We start from the raw sequence: 18,931 nt of genomic DNA, 5'->3' as shown, positions 1-18,931 counted from the left end.
CAGAGGTAAATTGTTTCCTCCAGTCTCCATGAAGGATAACCTTCCTGAGCATTTCTTCCACACGTGAGGACCAGACTTCCTCCTTTGGTTTTCACTCACTTTGCACCCAGCACCGCTTTACATTTACCATTCCACTACCTTTACAATCCCAGCTCTGTGCTCCAGAGGATTATGGCTGCTCAATGACTCCCCTGCCACACCTGCACTTTGCCAGGAACAAACCTCAAGCTAAAGCACCACATGCAAAGCTTTCCACTCAAAGCTGGAGTTCCAGATGCCCTGGGCCACAGTGTACAACACTTCCCTCAGTGTATCTCCTAACTGTGGTTCAAGCATTTCTGCCAATTTAAAGGTGATATATAGGGGAGGGAAAACTTAAGTGCATGTCACACATCCAGGGACAGAGCATGACGACACAAAGCCCTGCATGATGAGGTTGATACTTAATGCAAGTCTAAAGCAGGTAAATTTAGTGTGGTCCACAGTCAGTGTGCTCAAAGCAGATGCTCCAGCAAGCTGTTCCTGGGAATCACGGTCATCCCCTCCTCCCCACTGTTCTTCAAAGCCCCTACACAGTACTGGTTGGTGGTGAGCCAAATAGGGATATGTGCACTATATGGATGGAGGATTGCACCTTTACCAGTCCTCAGCCCACACCATGCATCTGTATCACACTTTTGTGGATCAGAGTTCCCAGGCATCACTTTTTCCACCACCTCTCCCTTACTTACCAGGAAATCACCAGTTTCTACAGCCATTTCAGCACCTAACTTGAAACCCATGTTCTTTCTAAATCACTTTTGCCCAAATGAAGATTTGTCTCACTTCAAAGCTACTGGGAACATCCGAGTTTATTCCTTCCACTGTATTCCCTTGGATATTCCAATACTTAATTTCATTCCAGCTTTTCAACACCTAGCAACAATGAACAGGTATGACATCAAAAATTACAGCTCCCTACTACTACCACAGGGCACCTGTGTGCAATTCAGAGGGACGACTGTGAGATGAAGTCCTTAACTTTGAACAGCTGAGGGATCAAGCCTGAGTGTGAGGTCACAAAGATTTAAAGTTGTTACAGCCAAACTCAGTAGGAAAAAACTGGGAGGTTGTCTCCTTGTCTGTCCCATCTCTGCTCTGCTGGCACCTCAACTCACACAACCACCCAGCACTGCGGGACCCAGGTTATTTTGGGCTGGTATTTCAGCTCCAACCCTGAGCTGCCATCTGCCACCACGCTGACGTGCACCACACTAGAGTCACCTGCTTCCAGAGCTGCACGGGAATGGGACTGCTGGGGCTACAGATCTCATAAACCAGGAGTGACGCTTCACAAATGAGTAGACTGTGCAGTTCAACTTTTTTATTTTAATAAAATCAAGAATATGCACAGCACATGCAGTGCTAGCATCTAAACTAATACAATAAGCAATTCTAAACCTACAGTGACTTGAAGTTCAATTTTCACATTCAGCAAGTTTAAATCCATTCTTGCATATTGTTTTGAATCCTTGTATCTGAACTGAAAATATTGCTGGCTGATAAAACTTGCTAAAATGCACAAGTCACTGATTATGCCAATACAACAAAGATAACCACATGTTTGAGGATTGCAATGTGCCAGACATTCACTGAAAAAAAAAAACACACAACTAAACAAAACTCACGCAACAAACATCTGAGAATCTGGACACTTCACATCAGTGTTTAGAAGTGTTTCATAAATATCTTAAGACAAGTGTATCAAAACCTTGGCATGTTTAATTTTAAGTTGCCAATTTTTGTTTTACTATCAGAAAGTTATGGCTATACTGCCAATGCCGGGTCTGCTTAATTTGACTTAAGAGTTTAATATGACTTAAACATTAAAAGCTCACACTACCCCGAAATATATAATTTCACGCATACGGTGACATTCAACATTCAAGTGCCAGTGTTTTTGTACTGTCTTTTGGTCAAGTTTCTTTAAACTTTCAAAGAATCACTTTTAGGCTTACAAAAATAAATATTTGTCAAAAATGTTCAATAAATATTACACAAAACTAGCAGCAAAAAGTATCTAGAAATCTGTCGTGTGCAAATAGTTTTCTTCCCAGCTATCATTCCCATGGTCCCAAATAAGTTTTAGAATCTATTTCCTTCTCCTTAAACAAGCTGCGTTCAATCTCCAAGAGACAAAATAAGATTGGAAGTTAAGGACACGCACACAAGACATATATAAAATTCTCTGAATGTGCAATAAAAGAAGTATTTTGTAAAAAGTTATGGGCAAAATGTACAAGGGCCTAAACCTAGACTTGAAATAGCACCATAACAAATGACCTCAATACTGTCAAGTGCACCTACTTAATAAAAGTTTTAGAACAAGGCACAATACACTTGAAAAAATCTATTGCACTTTAGGAGATTTTTGCCATTTTCCTATGCCACTGTAGATTAGTTGTTAAATGCTCTGGCCGCAAAGTTAGCACAGAAATTCCAAGTGGCAGAGGCATTTTTCTGGTGGACAATACTTATCTTTGGCCAGATTTAGCATAAACAGACTATAAATACAATGGAAACCTATGCAACTAAAACTGACTAAAACTGCACTTTAATAGCAGAATTGAAACCTTGTGCAGTTTATGTACATTTCCAACCTCTGTGATCTCAGGTTTGTTTGTTACTCTTCTGGAGCCATTTTACAAAGTCTACAGTAAGCCAGTTTAACATCTCCACGCAGCTTGAACAGAGTAATGTGAATCTGCATTAAAATAAAGCCTGCTGCATAATTCTTCCTGTTCATACCCTCTTGACCAAAAAACATCAACACTAGCATGCGTTATTAGACCAAAAATTCAGTCAGGCCCTTAAGGAGGACCAATCACTGCCATGGTCAGCCATTCTACCATTTCAATTTCCTATGGCAGGCATTTTTAAAAAGTCTAAATAGATGAATTCTCCTAAAAACTATTTCAAGTTATCAGACCTTTAAACGTTCCCTGTAATGTTCTGCCCACATTTGGCTAGCTCACATTAATGATCTGCCTAAATATTGAAAAAGGAATTGCTGTATTTACTTGCATTAACTTCAAAAACAGTGCTTTTAATGTATGCATGTATCCATACATCATCTCATCATGACTGGAATGGCTTATTAAAGGCTATCAGGTTCTAAGTACCTATCCAGGATAGAGTGAGCAAATCAGAACTTTAACTTAGTACAGTTTTGCCACATTAGAAACTAATTGCATTGATATGCTTCAAGATGTTTTATTTTTCAAATCTGCAGATACCAAAAGCCCTAATGCAGGCTACCGCATAAGTTTTTCTTTGTAATATTATGGATGAATCAGTGATTCCTGTTTAAGTTGTATCACACCTGTGTGCCAAGGTTTGATTTTAGCCCAAGTTCAGTAATTTTTATTATTTTGTCAAAACAATTGATATCTTGAGCATTACTGAGCCAACAGGACATCAAAATAAAAGTTGTCTAAAGTTAAAGGCACAGTACATTAACAAACAAATGATCCTCAGTCACAAAATCATAAATGCAGTTTCGGGGTGGGGAGGGGGGGGAGGGGAGTTAATCCTGACTACAGCAATAAGAGTCTTCAAAACCACCTTCAAGATAGGGCTACTTGTTCCTTTATTTCCATCTTGTGACCTTGAGCTCCCTTAAAAAAAATTTCAGTGGAGAATCACAGCTGGTAATGTACTGCGAGTTCTTGAAGCTACACAAGGTATAGTCTGGCTAAGTTACATGTGGTTTCCATATTAGCTTGTTTGGTGGAGTATCTGCTGCAAGCAGATCAGTTGCCCCACCAGTCCACCCCCTGGGAGTTATAGTTTCCTCCATATCCATCACTGTTGTAGAAGCCTCCATAACCACCACCTATGAAAGGCAAGAGAAAGTGATGCTTAATTAACTCGCTGAAGACTTGTACCTTCACAAGAAAACAGCCCAGATATCTACTGTCTATCCAAGAAACCCACCCAGAAGTACTGTCAAATGCATATTAAACTAAAATGCTGGTAAGGTAGGTAGCACTGAACTGATCAGTCAGGTAACTTGCACTGGCCTAGACCTAAGGGTGACGCTGAGACTTTGTGTAACAGTCACCAGATGACCTTGTACTTAAACATTACTTCCAGCAGCTTTACTCCAGCAAGCATTTTAGATCTCCACACTGCATGCCCAGTTTCTCTTACCTCCAAACCCTCTGCTGCCACTCCCCCCGCTGCGGCTGCTGGTCGATCGGCTGCTGCTGGAGCTGCTGCTGCCAAAACCGCTGCTCGTTCGGTAGTCCCGGGCACCAAACCCTCCGCTGAATCGGCTGCTGCAGAGGGGAACACACACACACACTTGAGCGAAGCAAGTGGCATTTTAAGCACTGCACACATTGGGGTTCATGTACTCAGTTTCTTAACTCTGGTTACCAACAGCCAGTATCAATGTTGAGCTCAGCACACCTTATACACATCCCAGTGCTAACCTGGAAAGGGCATTCAGGACAGCAAATGAAAATTTACTGTTCAAGCAAGATCATGTTGAACTTGCCATGTTACGCTAAGAATTACTTCGTGGGGTTCTGGTAATGTTTCATTTAATGCAACCTCTGTGCCACAGAATGTCCAACCCTATCTTAGTGTTTATGTGATGCATTTATGACCATCTCTCATACAGTAGAAAAGCATGACTTTCCTGTTTTGTTTTATCTTCTCCTAAACATCAAAACAGCTGCTTAAGGTACATCTCTGTATGTGTTTTGTAAGTGCTTTCACAAAGTTCTAAAGGAACTTTTGCTAACGTCATTCTACCTCAGCTGTATCTGGTTGCCTGCTTAAGAGAGAAATCTTATGGGTTAACTTATGACAGAACAAAACAAGACGGACATCAAGCTGTCACCTTTGCAGGCACTTAACTCAGTTTATACTGCACTAGTTTGTCTTCCTCTAGCTATATTTTTAGACTGAAAACAAGTCACAGAGCTGTCTTTCACAATAGATCAAGTAGACACCGTTAGCCAGTGTTGTGCCTGTTACCTCTTAGATCGTCCACGGCTGCCGCCTCCTTTGTGATGCTGTTCATAAGCCATGTTCTCCAGCCAAGATGGCACTTCTTGCTTAGCCTCCACAAGAAGATCAAGCAAGTCCTTTGTAATGTTTATGTTCCTCTCATTGAAGAATGAGGTGGCAAGACCTGAAGTGAACATTCAGTTTTAGCTACACAGAATGCAAGTACACTGCAGCACTTAAACCCATTCCACACTCCACTTCCTCACAGCCAAGTCTGAGAACACCACAGCTACTCACAAACCCCTGACTGCTTACTGACAGACACAGAAGACACCAGTCTTACACATGGCATGAAAGCCTTTTAATGACAATAAGAACACCACCAAAGGTACTGGTTACTTCCCACACTGGCTAGACAGCAGTAACCAGCTTTTGCTCACAGAAAGCAGCACCCGGGCTTCTCTCATGAAGTTAGTTGAAATTTGCTACATAGCCAGTGTTATTACACCTGTCAACTCTGCTATGAAAATTCTAGGTCATACTTACCAAGGTTTCCTACACGGCCTGTACGACCAATACGATGTACATACTCCTCAATGTCGCTTGGCAAGTCAAAGTTTATGACATGCTTTACATTTGAGATATCCAGTCCTCTTGCTGCTACCTAGTGGTTAAAGGATTAAAGTCTTAGTAAAATTCCACAGGCCAAGTTAATAGGTTTCCATGCTCAGGTTTTATACATTTCACTTACTGCTGTGGCAACAAGAATGGGGCTCTTGCCGGAGCGGAACTGGTGCAGCGCTTCCTCTCTGTCTCTCTGGGAACGGTCTCCGTGAATACTTGTACAGGCATATCCTTCATGGTACAGGAAGTCCTCAAGAGCATCTGCCCCCTTTTTAGTTTCCACGAACACCAGAGTCAAGGAATCTTTGCCTAACAACAATTAAAGCACAGGTTAGCAAAAGAAAATGTGCACAAATACTTGGCTCCACCAACTGGTAACAGGCAGTTTCAATTCTCTGCTCATTTATTTTGAAGTGAAGTCACTGAGGATGTCCCTCCTCATTTTTTACTAAGACACGCTTACATCAACTCAATACTGGCATTTAGCCAGTGTAATACCTTCACTGGCTGTTAAGGAAATACCTTTTCATTCACCTAATCAATAGAAGTTATTACTTGAGTGATTAGATTTGCCTCATCTGAATTTTGCCTTATTCGCTTTTCTAAAGTTGGCCTTTACCTGTGGCATTTAGCAGGTCAAGCAGAAATGATCGTTTGTCTGACTCTTCCACCCACACTACTTTCTGTGTGATGTTCTCAGATGTAGAACCTACTCTGCCAACAGCCAGGAAGATGTATTCATCAAGGAAGTCACGAGCAAGCATCTAAAAAAGGGAAGGAAACAAAAATCAAATCAGTACATTCCCTCCCTTCCAGAGTTGAAATCGGTTTGCCGTTACGAGCTTTTAAGTATGTAAACTCATGTAAAGTACCTGGATTTCCTTGGGGAAAGTAGCACTGAACATCATGGTATGGCGAACCCCCTTTGGTGGCATAGTATCTTGTTCAACAATTCGACGAATTTGAGGTTCAAACCCCATGTCAAGCATTCTGTCAGCTTCATCAAGCACTAGGTACCTACAGAGCAATAAAAAAAAGCTTCTTCAGAACTTTTTTTCTGTAAGCTGTGGTCTAGTGTCTGTACTGGTTACTAGTCCTCAACTAGACAATCCAAAAGCTACAACTTAAGGTCCTTAACTAGGCCTTTCTTAAAGTCATTCATATTACAGACAAGCAACACTTACTTGCAGAAATCCAGCCCAATCTTTCCCCTCTCCATCATATCAACCAGTCGTCCTGGAGTTGCTACAAGCAAGTGACATCCACGTTCCAAGTCACGGATCTGCTGCCCAATGTCTGCACCACCGTACACAACACAGGGGCGAACTCTGGAGCGGTATGCGAACTACAAAACAAAGTAAATTAGCTCCAAGGAAAACCCTACTTAAGCTATGTTCTAATGATGAGCTCCAAGATATACCTTTCTGGCTTCCTCATAGATCTGCACAGCCAGTTCTCTAGTGGGAGCCAAGACCAGTGAGATTGGATATTGCTTACGGCGGCCATACCTTCCATTCTCCTGAAGGAAAAAAATACTTGGAATAAGTACCCTAAACACAGGGGGAAAGAAAAGAGCTACTACAGGCAATATTAAAGACAGGTCACCAAGTCTGCCTTAACAAGAAAGAAAAGGCATGGTGGAGAGCCTGTTTAAGCACTGCATCTGAAGATTGCCCTACTACAGTACCCAAGGTACAGCTGTGGGTCAGTATCTACAACCTGCACTGCGATCCCAAATGTGAGCAGCAGAGAAATAATAGCCATAAAACCTGTTACTTCCTACCCTGACGCAAAGGAAGTGTCTTTTAAGCTTATGCAACAACAAAGACAAAAAAAAAGCATTTTCTTGAGAGTTATGCATATCAACTCTTTAGGTAGGAAAAAAAGGCAATCCACAGTCTTTACTTTTTAAGGGAAACTCCTAAACTCTTCCAGCAGCTGAGAAGCTTGCATATCATCCCCAGTGATTATGACATTTAAGACCACCTTTTGTGTTCAGTAGCAAACATCAGCACACAGAACAAAAATACACACTGGTCACAGCTTTTCCAGGACTGGGTATTTTGAATACTTGCCTTCATCGCTCTCAAGGCATCACCTGGACCATCTGCATATATCTGGCTCAGTATTGGCAGAAGAAATGCAGCTGTTTTCCCAGACCCTAACAGAATACAAATCAGTATTATTAGGAGTTACTGTCAAATACAGCACAAATCCTGTATCAGTGGCATATTGCCAGTAAGATCTGCACTAGTATATGGATACTACCCACACCACTGGAGCGCACTCCTTAGCCAGCAGAGGTTAACTACAGAAGACTTATCACTCAGCAAAACCCTGAAGGGAATGTGGTTCAAGACATGAACATTTCTCTCAAGATGAACACAGTAAACCCAGTCAAGTCACATCTAAAGCAGATGCAAGACTCTAAAGCTTCCAACACTGCAGCTATTTCACTGTGCACTGAACAGGAGGCTGTACTACTGTACAGACCTCTTACCTGCAGCAATGCAAGACCCCACTCCTACTGAGACTAAGCCGCAAGGAGCCACCAACTTACCTGTCTGAGCACAGGCCATTAAGTCTCTCTTCTCTTTAATAATAGGTATTGCATGTTTTTGGACTGGAGTAGGACGGGTGTAGCGTGTGAGCTCAATGTTTCCCATTATAATTTCTCCCATGTCAACATCACTGAACTGTAAGATTTAAAATGGGTAAGATCAGGATCCTTCCCTGCAGTCACCATGTAACATATTATTCAATTTAAGAAATCAATTATAAGGTAGCTTTTGTTTCAGCTCTTCCTATAGAACTTGCCTATGAAGTTCACAGATACTCAAAAGCTGGTTACTGAGAGTTACATAGATACTTAGTCCAGTCTTCTAAGCAATTCTTAAAAAGCCAGCCAAGCTCAAAAGGTAAACTACACTACCACACTATGCTCAGCCCAAAACAGTGCTTGTGCTTTAGCAGTTGCTCCCAAAACAGCACCTCCAAGCACTTTCACTTCTTCACAGGTTCCCTGTTTAAGGACAAGTCACAAAGTAAGCTGCAAGTGTTAACTGAAATAGCTTCCACAGCTTCTCCCACAACTTAGTTCATCACATATAACCCTCCTTTGCAAAACAGCTTAGCTGCAGGAAGGCAGGACAGTGCTTCCTTTCCTCCATAAACTCCGGACAGCAATCCTTTAAGTTTCACGTGCAAAAGAGTCACTATTATACAGTAACAAAAGAGATTTTAAGAAAACTTACGCTCTCAATATGTGGAGGACAGTTGCTGCCTGTTGCTTCAACAGGAATATCATCATATTTCTCAAAGTTAATGCCAGTATTGCTTCCTGAAAAGAGCTCCCTAAAAAGAGGAGACAGTATTTTACTTGCCAGAATTATGCAATGGCCCTGCCATATGAATTTATGCTATTCCATTACTTACTGCTCCAGGCGTTCACTTGGGGGCAGAGGCTTTGACCAGTCATCTTCGTCTGATTTGTCACACCAGCGGCTGTTCCCACCGCGGTCAAATCTTCCAAAGCCACTCCGATCATAGTCACCCCCTCTGCCTCGCTCTTCATATCTAAACACAGCAACAGTATCAGGCCACCACTCCCAAGCATCAGGGGTTTTTCAACATGCAAAAATCAAAGCTGTAACAACGCAGCAGCATATGCTCTGTGTATTACACACACCACCGGGGAACAACTCAGTCATCACACTATCTGTGCTTGCTTCTTGACCTAAGAACAGCCATCAGACTAGGTCATGTTATTCTGTGCCAGACAGGAGAGTTTGTTGTGACTTCAGGGCTCAGTTTGGCTTAACACAGTGAACCTTGTTATCACCAGTTTTATTTGGTTAAGCGTAACAAACGCAAACAATCAGTCATCTGCCAGTAGAGCTGCAATGCCAAGTTGCTCAGTCTTTGACATTTTCTTTTTCAGGGAGCTCTGCTTAAACCTCCTGAGAAGCATTATTTTGAACTCCCCCCACCCTTTCCTCTGCCTCATTTTACACAGGTCTCCCATGTCCAGACAAAACCTTTAAGTGCTGCAATTTGTTCCTTTATTCCCCCACCGCACATGTGACCAAATACCTGAATTACACGTCACATAATTATTTCATAAAGAGGGAGCTCACCTGTATTAGTGACTCGGAAAAAAGGTGGAAGAAGTCCTTACCTCAACTGTTTAGTTTTAGGCCTGGTAAACCATGTTTGAGAAAAGTCTGGATACAGGACTAACGTCAGCCTTTACTAGTCGATAAAGGTCACTCTCACCACACTTGTGCATACAACGCATGATGTGTGTAAGACTGATCAAGTAAGGTAGAGAACCTGCAAGAGTCTCACCCAGTTTTATTAACTACACTTCTTAAACAAGAAAAAAAATACTGAAATTAAAATAAAAAAAATTAAAATCCATTTTGATGTTGTCTTGTGGTGCTCCCAACAGCTCTTCTTTTGGAAGAAGCCACCCACCTGGAACTTTTCTGGTGAAACGCTGAAGTCAGCCAGTCTCTACAGCTGCACTGAGTGGCTGGTGGCAGACTACAGGGCACATTTTTCAACACATGCAAGTTGCCCATCCTTGAAATCATGTAGCTTTAAAGGCAGGGCAGGGTTCTCTCCCTCTCGCCTCCCCTCCCAGGCTCCTCCTACCTTATCGTGTTATTCAAACCTAGACTCTAATTTTGACACCAAGATTACATGTACAGCACTAGAATTGAGACAGACTTCCTATGCACCACCTAGACACAGAAGTACTTGCCTTCCTCCTCTTGATCCAGTTCCACGGTCAAAGAAGCTTGACTTTGCGTCACGGTCGGACCGTGCTCCGAAGCTGCTGTACGCATCCTTGTCCCGTCTGGAACTCCAGCCACCACTGTCAAACCCTACAAGGGAAAGATTATTTTAGCCACACATTACACAGACCAGGCTTTTACAAGAAAATACAAGTTCTGTCCAGGACATCTTCAATGGAAGCTCTACAGGACTGAAGTCCTTCAAGAAGGGAAGTTATGGGGTATGGATCTTAAGACTTACTCAATGAGGGACTAAGCGTTTCTCATCACACATTAGAACTTGCTGAAAGTCCTTCACTCATGTATGTTTGTTTTTTTAAAAACTTGCACATGCCTTAGTACCAGTAATTAATTTGCCTACTCTGGCAAGATGGGTATCAGAAGAAAAATTAAGGCACTAAGTCTTGCCAAGCCTCATCTACATTCTTTAGCCAACAGAAATTCTTGACTATGTCTCTAATTTTTGGAGGTTAACAAAGGCCTCCAGTAGAGGTCAACAAATGGTATTATCCTTGCATCAGAAATACCTCAGAAGTTACAATGTTTTATCACACTGTAAGTACACAAAGCAATATGATCTACACAGATTAAAACAAAGTAACAGCACCATGTGTACATAAGGCATATGGAGCTCTTCACAACAAATTAACCACACTCGACCTTTCCACAGCATTTTTACACCTGCCCACAGAAGGTGCCTACTTAGGTATGTTAACTCACAGAAAAGAATACAAAGTACCTCAGTTTGCCAATACCATTAAGTAAAAAGCCTCACTTTTATTCAGCTACCAGGGGCTGTGAGGCAGCAGAAACAGGAATCATTAAACACCACTCTGGCACTGGACTAAGAAATTACGAATTGTGTTTCAGAGGTCCAACCTTCCCAAGTTTGAAAACATGACCTAACCAATCTCAGCAATGGGAGTCCACCAGAGAGCAAGTGAAATAATGGAAGAGATAAACAAATAATGTCACCCCTGTAAGTGCACATGCTTTGCCAGCTCCACAACACAAAACCAGTCAAGACCTATTCATGAGACAATAAAAGCAACCACAAAACAAAATTATTCCAAAGAAAGGGGCTGTTCTAGGCCCCAGTCTCTTGGAAAAAAAGCTCTGCTACCACAATTACTCTACTTTTTCAGATGTTCTCGAAAATTTAGAGTTTTATTTCCCTTTCCCCCAGTTTTTTTAAAAACAAGAAGTTCTACTCCCCAGAATCCAGAAATGCACTGGTCACAACAGAACTTTTAAAAACAAATGTGATAACTGTAATTAATTTGTCTGGATAACTGAAACAGACAGCAAAAATAATCCATTATTAACTTCACACAGAGAGACTACTGACAGAAGATCAGGAATACCATAATCGCTTTTTAAACACTCAAGAAAGTTATTTTAGTTTAGAAGGCATCTGAATCTTTTTATTAGTAGTAACTTTCAAACCACACTACAAATGTTGGGTATGTCAGGGTATGTCATCCTGCCAAGAGATCTAACAGCAGTGGAACTGACAGAGCCATCTTCAGGAATATACATATCTAATTTCTCAAAAGTGAAAAAACTGGGCTGACCCTGTACTAAAGATCATCTTCCAAGCCTAAAAAGTTCCAAAAAGGAGTGAAAATTTTATACTCCAAAGAGCCTTCAAAGTAAGCTTACTTACCCAGCTTGTTACTGCACCCATTTCTGAAGCTGGTACCCTGTCATAGTTTTCTTTAAGGTAGTGCAGCAACTTTTAGACCAAATAAATATATATTCCCTGCTTTACCAGTTCACCTTTTATATTGGCATTCCCATCAGCATAGAAGAGGTCCAGGCCATACAAGTCAATTCTAAGTAAATGGCTGGCAGAACACAGAGTCAGGATTTAGAACACCACATGGCAAACTAAAATCAGATGTAAATGCCCTAAGACGTAAAAATCAGACGTAAATGCCTGTAACAGACCACAGACTGACTGCTGTAAAGTGAAGAGAATGATTACAAGACCATGCAAGAATCATCAGAAAATTCCTTAAAATGTCAAGGCTTTTTTGTTTTGTAAGTAAAAACCCATATAATTCCATCAAGCACATAGTTTTCACCAAAGGGGTTAAGTTTGGAATTCACTAAGTTCATCAACTTCCAGAGCAATTTTGTAGTTCTTACGCCTATGAACAATGTTACAGTTGTCAATGCTTCTCCCTCAACCAGCATTTTAATTCTTATTTCCTAACATTTTAACACAAGTTACTGCCAGCTGACTTGAAAAGCTTCCACGTGCAGCAGCCAATCATCAGTTTTTTGAAACTGGGAGAAACAGAGTCATAGAATACTTCAGGTTGCATGAGACCTTTGAGTTTCAACATCTACTCTTTGATCTGCTATAGATCAGATTAGACTTTAAATATCCAAGAGCAGCTTCCAGCAAGTTTAACAGAAAAATAACACGACAACAAGCTTTACTAGTATCAAGTTGAGCTCATGGAAGCAAGACACTGTAGACCAGGCAGCCCTGCATATTGAGTTTCAACAGCTGAAAAACGCCATTACATAACCTAAGGACATTATTTTTATGCAGACTGTTATTTCCTGCAGTTCTGTACTGCCTTGCTCCCCATTTACAAAGCCAACAGATTAGTGTTAGAGCAGGTCAGATCTGCAGGTGAATGGAAGGAGTCAGCTGAAGAAAGCACTTCTTGTCAATACCTACTGGAATCATGAAGATGTTCTGCTCTTTGTGAACACGAACTACAGCTATTTTTTAAGTCCACTGCCTTAAGCAACTTCCTATTTAAATGTGAGTAAGGCCATTGTGCAACTTCAATTGTGCCTGTGAATTAGGATCCCATCATCAGCTACAGAGCAAAGTGAGAACCCCATGTGCACACACTCTATGTTTCCAGAACGGTCTAAACACCACCACACAGGAAAGAAACTTTTTTTTTTAAGTTTTGAATGCAGTAGTAGTTATTTAAAACTTTCACAGAAGTATGTATGGTTGTGGTATGTGAGCAAGACAACTGTACTTCATTACTGAAATACAGTTCTGCTGTAGTAGCAGTATATAAGCAGTAATATTAAAGTAGTTTAACTTTTGTATCAATAAAAATTTTATCAGGTTACTACCCTTGTAAGGCTGCATCAAGAGTTTGTGGTACAGTCAAACACTATCATACAAGGAGTTTTTTGCCTGTTGCTTGTTAATGTCTAGACTTTGAAAAATCTGTTAAAAATTCCAAGGAGCAGCCAAAATATAGAACAGCTTCAATGCAGCCAAAGGAAACGATCCTTGATTTAGTGTAAACAACAGAAGCAAACATTACTTTTATCAAAGTACAACTGTGTAACAGACTTCAACCCACTCTACAAAATAGCTCAGCTTTACAACCCTCAACTTATGATGCTCTCTTTGCTTCCAATAGGGGCCTGAACTGGAATTGTAGTTTTTCCATTCAGCAATTATGAACCTTGTCAGGAGGCCAGCAATACAGCACTAAACCAGACTTAAAGACAATTTTTGATCGTTTACCAAGCAAGGTTGGCAGTCAAAGTTTTATTAATTGAACAAGCCATATGTCAAATTTAAGCCTCGTGACTTGTTTACATTTTTGCAAGGGTGAAGTCTGAAGTCCCCAGAGAAGCCTCACATGACCATACAATACAATCCAGTGTCTGAACTCTGGTCTTGCACAAAAGAAGTGACATTGACAGTCCTATACAGAACAGGTCATGACAGGAACTCAAGGTTAACTAACGTATCCCTGCCATAATTAATATCCACAAAACGAACTGGAGTTTGGTACAAATCACCACATAAGGAAAAGAAATCTATATGACAGCAGATATTCACAAACCAGCTTAAAGCTGTTTCCTCCTTTTGAGAAACTGCACATTCCTCTGGGCTTTAACGAGTCAGTTTCTTCAAAGACTGGTTGGATTTGAGGTCAATGTGATTGGGAACTTCAAGAGCATTGGATTTGTTGCCCATCACTCCCTTTACTTTTCCCAAAACATTCAGCTCTCCTAAAAGGCTGTACCATCATTTGATGCTTCAGGTCATGCTTCTTATACATAATAAAAAAAAACCTAAACACCTAAAAAGCCCACTAGCTTGGGCACATACAAAAGCAAGACAAAAACAGACTGATCTGTTTCTTTGAATGGTGTAAGACTAGAATGGAGCATTTTTCATCTAGTCTGATTTAAAGGAACATAGCTTCAGAAGCACTGTGGGATTTATCAGCAGTTTTTTCAGCATTACCCTCCCACCCACTCCTAAGGGAAGTTGTCCTCTTGCAGTATTGAAAAGAATCTGTGAAAGTTCACTCCTTTAGAAATAGGTGAGCTCCAAGTCCTCCCATGCTATGAAACAACAATCCTTTAGTTGTAGGACTGCAGAAAGTGTTTTAGCTGCTGCATCCCACTATGTGATTACGTATTGAGAGGAAATGTTTCTCTCCTATCCACACAAGTCGCCAGACACGATGACAACACGAGCTGAACACCTGCCCTCTTGGTATCTTAGGGAGGTCAGGATTTACTTCACTGAAGCCTTCCATGAAATTTTTCTTCTGTATCATGTTCTGTTTAGAGACCCAAGTGGAAGATAAAAAGGCTGCTCCTCAGTATAAACCCCTGTGTAAACACGTGACCAAAATAGGTCATGTACTTGGCGTTGCTTTCACCAACATCCTGCATTTCCTTCTGCAAGTACTCTTGGGGGCTTCCAAAAAAACTGCAGGAAGTTAAACAAGGACAACATGTCTTTGTGTAAAAGATCCATTTACCCAGTGAAACTGTGCTGTTTGTTCATATTAAACAACTGATTACAAGTTCCAAGTCACAGTCACTTGCAGAACTGTACTCACAAAATCTATTCAGACTGACACTCAAGATTACACGGCTCATCAAGTTAAGATGGGACACTCCATCTTGGTTCAGCCACAGTTAATTGTTAAAGAGATATAAATAGTATTTTGTCAGTTATCATGAGCTTAGACTATAACCTGGCGAAGGGACCAAGAACAGCACACTGAAAGCAGAAGATCAAGTTGCCAGGTTCTGCACAGGACAGTCAAGCAGTCTGTATAATCACCTTCAGCAGCACTGTCTGAGCCTGTGCAGGCTGTTCCTACAGATTCAGAAGGCCAAGAACTAGTTAAAAGCGTTGCCACTGTATTTCTGATACATACCCTGTTTTGAAGCTTCCCTGTTCCGCAAGTGAGGAGGAATGTATCGGCCTTCTAAAGGACAAAAGAAAGGCAGTGTTACAGGACTGTGGTGTTAGCACATTTTGAAATGCTAGTCAACAACAGCTTTTGCTTAGTAAAAATATCTGCCTTGAGGCCTCTTGCAGCATCTTTGAATAAGAGTCCTTTAATACAGCACTTTGGTATCATTCTGTCAGAGTTGAAGATTAAGTTACTGCACATTCATTTAAGCAGCTGTTTTTAAGGCACAGATGTCCTGCTATTTCTCTGACCAAGTCACACACATTTATGGGTGTTACAGTGTCTACAAAGCCCAACTTCCCAGAACTCATTAAGGCTTAATCTGGTTCCAGATACTTGAACAGCTGAAGATTTTCACTGTGACATTTAAGTACTGGCACTCACAGTCCTTCCCCCTAAATTCCACCATCCCTATCAGTTCAGCTCAGATCAAACCAGAAGCCACACCTAATTGCCTCTGAATAGCATTCCTCATTTAAATCCAGAAGCATCTGTCTGCTAAGTAAAGTGAATCAGAATGTACCAGGCACAAGCTGAATGTGAATTCCTGGAAGACTCCCTCCCTCTTCTTTAAGCACTTAAGCCTTTAACATCAGTTTCTACTTAATGAATCAAGATCGGTGGAGTTACCATTCCTACTCCACTAGATGTTTTGAGTAGACAGATCACCACATTACTTCTCCAATCTGCAGCCCCAGTTTAGAGGCAACTGAAAATCTGAAATTAAACTGGAACACTAAGTTCTCTCAAGTATTTCAGAAATGTACACATGTTGTATCATGCTAAATGAAGTGGTCCTATCTGAAACACACAGCGTTTCCAATGTACACTTAACTGGCAACCTTTTTAATTTCCCCATCAGCCTCTGTAAATTTTGCTTTAAAATTTATTTTTCACAGCTACAAACCCCTCATTTCTAAAACTGTGTGTTTGTAAGCTTGAGAATTTGCATGTACTTACTGCTTGTAGAGCTTCCTTCACTCTGAGAGTCTGAGGAATTCAAGTCTAGACCAGAAAACTGTAAGAAATAAAACAAATATCAAGACGTTATATGACAAACCTATGCTAAGATACAAAAAAACCCTTTTGCTTATCAAAAGCAATCAGTGTTCCGACAAACTGTGGCTGCAAAGAAATTTGTTTTTCAGTGCCAGTTACATCTCCTGATAGTTAGTACTCTGTTGTATTGTCTTCAAGTGTCTTCATATCCACCAAGGAACACACACCAAAGGGCAACAAGGCCAGAAGAGTTCTTCCACCCACCAAATCACTACCACAGACTTCTGCTTCACACTCCATGCAGCTAAACAGGCATTTTAAATAATCTTTCAGGTCACTCAAACATATTCTGATTAACATCAATGGCTATTTTTTTCTATAGGGACTCCAGCCCAAATAATACCAATTCATTCAGGCACTGTACTTGCAGAGACTTATATTCTTTTACGTGCAATAACACTACAAAGAGACTGTAGTCTCCATGTTTGAGGCAGCTACTGCTCACAAAACATGAGGTGATGTCTTCATAGAATTACTTCAAAAAATACTTTTGCTTCGTTTGTTTTTTTTTTTTTAAAAAAAGCCCTTCAGCCTCACAGTAAAGTCTTCCAAAAGCTATTGAGTGCTGGTGTGTCCGAAGTTTTAAGTCCAACGCAGTATGGACTCATTTTAGAAGGCAGTGAACAGGTAAAGCTGAAGAACCAGCTTATTACAGCTGTATGGCAAGATTATGAACTTATCTAGGGAAAAATAAGGCGTGTTTATATACAATTGAACTTTATTTAAGAGCAATTGCACAGAAGCGTCTTCCAACATGAATGAATCCAAAGCTGCGTGTGCTGCTATTAGAGACATTCAGACCGTTAAAAATTTTCGCATGGGTGGCCTATTAGCACCCTCTTTAAAGCCAACGCTTAAAAAAAAAAATCTCATCACTTCAGCTGATAGAAGCATCAACGCAGGGGTTAAGGATGATTCTTATTTTAAAAGCAAACGAAAACAAAGGCTCTTTAGAAGGTAAAAGCGGCTCTCCAGCGTCACGAGAAGCGATGGGCGAATCTCCCGGCGCTGGATCCCCGCCGTGTGGGGTAACACCGTCCCGGCGGCGCTGGCGCAGCCCCGGCGCCATCTCAGTGCGGCACTGCGGGCTGGATTCCCGGCGCAGCGGGAGCAGCTAATCCTGCTGCCGGCGCCCGTCACGTGTGAGGCGGGGGGGGAAGCGGGGGGGAGCTGGGAGAGAGGGAGGGAAGGACCGTCTCCATGACCTACTTCGCCGGAGCGGCGCAGGGCGAGGGCTGCCCGGCCGCGGCAGATGGGGCTCTTCCTGCCCCCGCGGGGTTAGATAACCATCGGTCCCGCCCAGCGCGGGGAGCGGGGGGGCGGGGGAGCGTAGGAATGAGAAGGGAGAAAAATATAAATTAAAAAAAAAAAAAAAAGGCTGCGGAAAAACACGACTCCAGGCCCAAATGCGTCACCGCGGCCCGACGGCACCGGAGCGCGAACAAAGGCGGCCGCCAGCGCCGCCCCCCCACCCTGGGGAAGGGGCGTCACACAAAGCGCCGTGTGTGTGGGGTGGGTGTGTGTGTGTGTGCCCCCTTCCCCCGCCTCGCACAATGGCGGCCATTGACCGCCCCTTCCTCCTCCTCCTCCCCCCCGCTGCAGTTCCCGGCGCAGCCTCCGGGGGCCGCTGCTGCTCCCGGCGCTCCCACACAAAGCGGGTCCGAGCGCAGCGCGGGGGCCGCGGGGCCCGAGCGGGGCCGGGGCCAGGCCGGGCGGCACCGACCGGCCCCGCACGCCCCGCAACGCCCCCCGGGCCGCGGGGACAACGCACCGCCGCGGGGGGGAGCCCGGCCCGGCGCGGGGCCTCGGCACGGCGGGAACTGCGCAACGACCGAGTGCGCCACAACAGGCCGCGATGGGGGGGGGCGAGGTGGGGTTACCGGGGGGGACTCGCGACACGGCCGCCGGGGATCGAGTAGCGGAGCCTCCGCGCGAGGCATCCCGACCGCCTCCTCCCGCCACCGCCGCCCGCGGAGCTTCCGCCACGCGCACTGTCCGGGTAACGGAGCGGCCTTTCCGCTCCCTGGTTCCCTGCTCACCTGCTGGTCTAGACTGAGGGCATTTTCCACCGCCACATGACTCATAACGAGAGATCGGTCTCGGGCTCGTCCCGCTCCGCCTCGAGAATTGGGATACGCCGGGCCGGGATGTCGCTGCCGCCGATATCGCTGGTTCCGCCACGAATCGCTGCCCTGACTGAGCCCCCCCCACCGCCGGCCTGCCCTTTATATAGGC

General features: G+C 42.9%; 1 protein-coding gene across 1 annotated transcript; it reads right to left on the bottom strand.

Annotated features, from left to right (window-relative positions):
• Nucleotides 1-1,341: 1,341 nt before the first annotated feature.
• DDX3X (DEAD-box helicase 3 X-linked) lies at nucleotides 1,342-18,911 on the bottom strand. The gene is made up of 17 exons (XM_027689089.1): nucleotides 18,736-18,911; nucleotides 16,598-16,655; nucleotides 15,599-15,649; nucleotides 10,388-10,511; nucleotides 9,058-9,198; nucleotides 8,877-8,976; nucleotides 8,183-8,318; nucleotides 7,698-7,783; nucleotides 7,043-7,141; nucleotides 6,807-6,967; nucleotides 6,495-6,639; nucleotides 6,242-6,386; nucleotides 5,750-5,931; nucleotides 5,545-5,662; nucleotides 5,026-5,182; nucleotides 4,192-4,319; nucleotides 1,342-3,874 (listed from the first exon to the last, which is right to left on the bottom strand). Exons 1-17 carry the CDS (start codon nucleotides 18,778-18,780, stop codon nucleotides 3,792-3,794), a joined length of 1,959 nt encoding a protein of 652 aa, XP_027544890.1. The 5' UTR covers nucleotides 18,781-18,911; the 3' UTR covers nucleotides 1,342-3,791.
• Nucleotides 18,912-18,931: the final 20 nt, after the last annotated feature.

Source organism: Neopelma chrysocephalum, unplaced genomic scaffold, assembly GCF_003984885.1.
Source record: "Neopelma chrysocephalum unplaced genomic scaffold, ASM398488v2 Primary Assembly neopelma1_76, whole genome shotgun sequence".
Taxonomy (NCBI): domain Eukaryota; kingdom Metazoa; phylum Chordata; class Aves; order Passeriformes; family Pipridae; genus Neopelma; species Neopelma chrysocephalum.
The sequence above is the reverse complement of the archived record's forward strand: the minus strand, read 5'-3'. Positions and strand labels throughout refer to the sequence as shown.

Bases quoted from the DNA above. Each gene is read 5' to 3' on its own strand.
- DDX3X (XM_027689089.1), bottom strand. From the start codon at position 18,780: ATGAGTCATGTGGCGGTGGAAAATGCCCTCAGTCTAGACCAGCAG. The intron at 16,656-18,735 runs GTGAGCAGGGAA...TATTTCTTACAG, and splicing joins CCCTCAGTCTAGACCAGCAG to TTTTCTGGTCTAGACTTGAA. The intron at 5,932-6,241 runs GTAAAGGCCAAC...AATTGTTGTTAG, and splicing joins TGACCTGCTAAATGCCACAG to GCAAAGATTCCTTGACTCTG.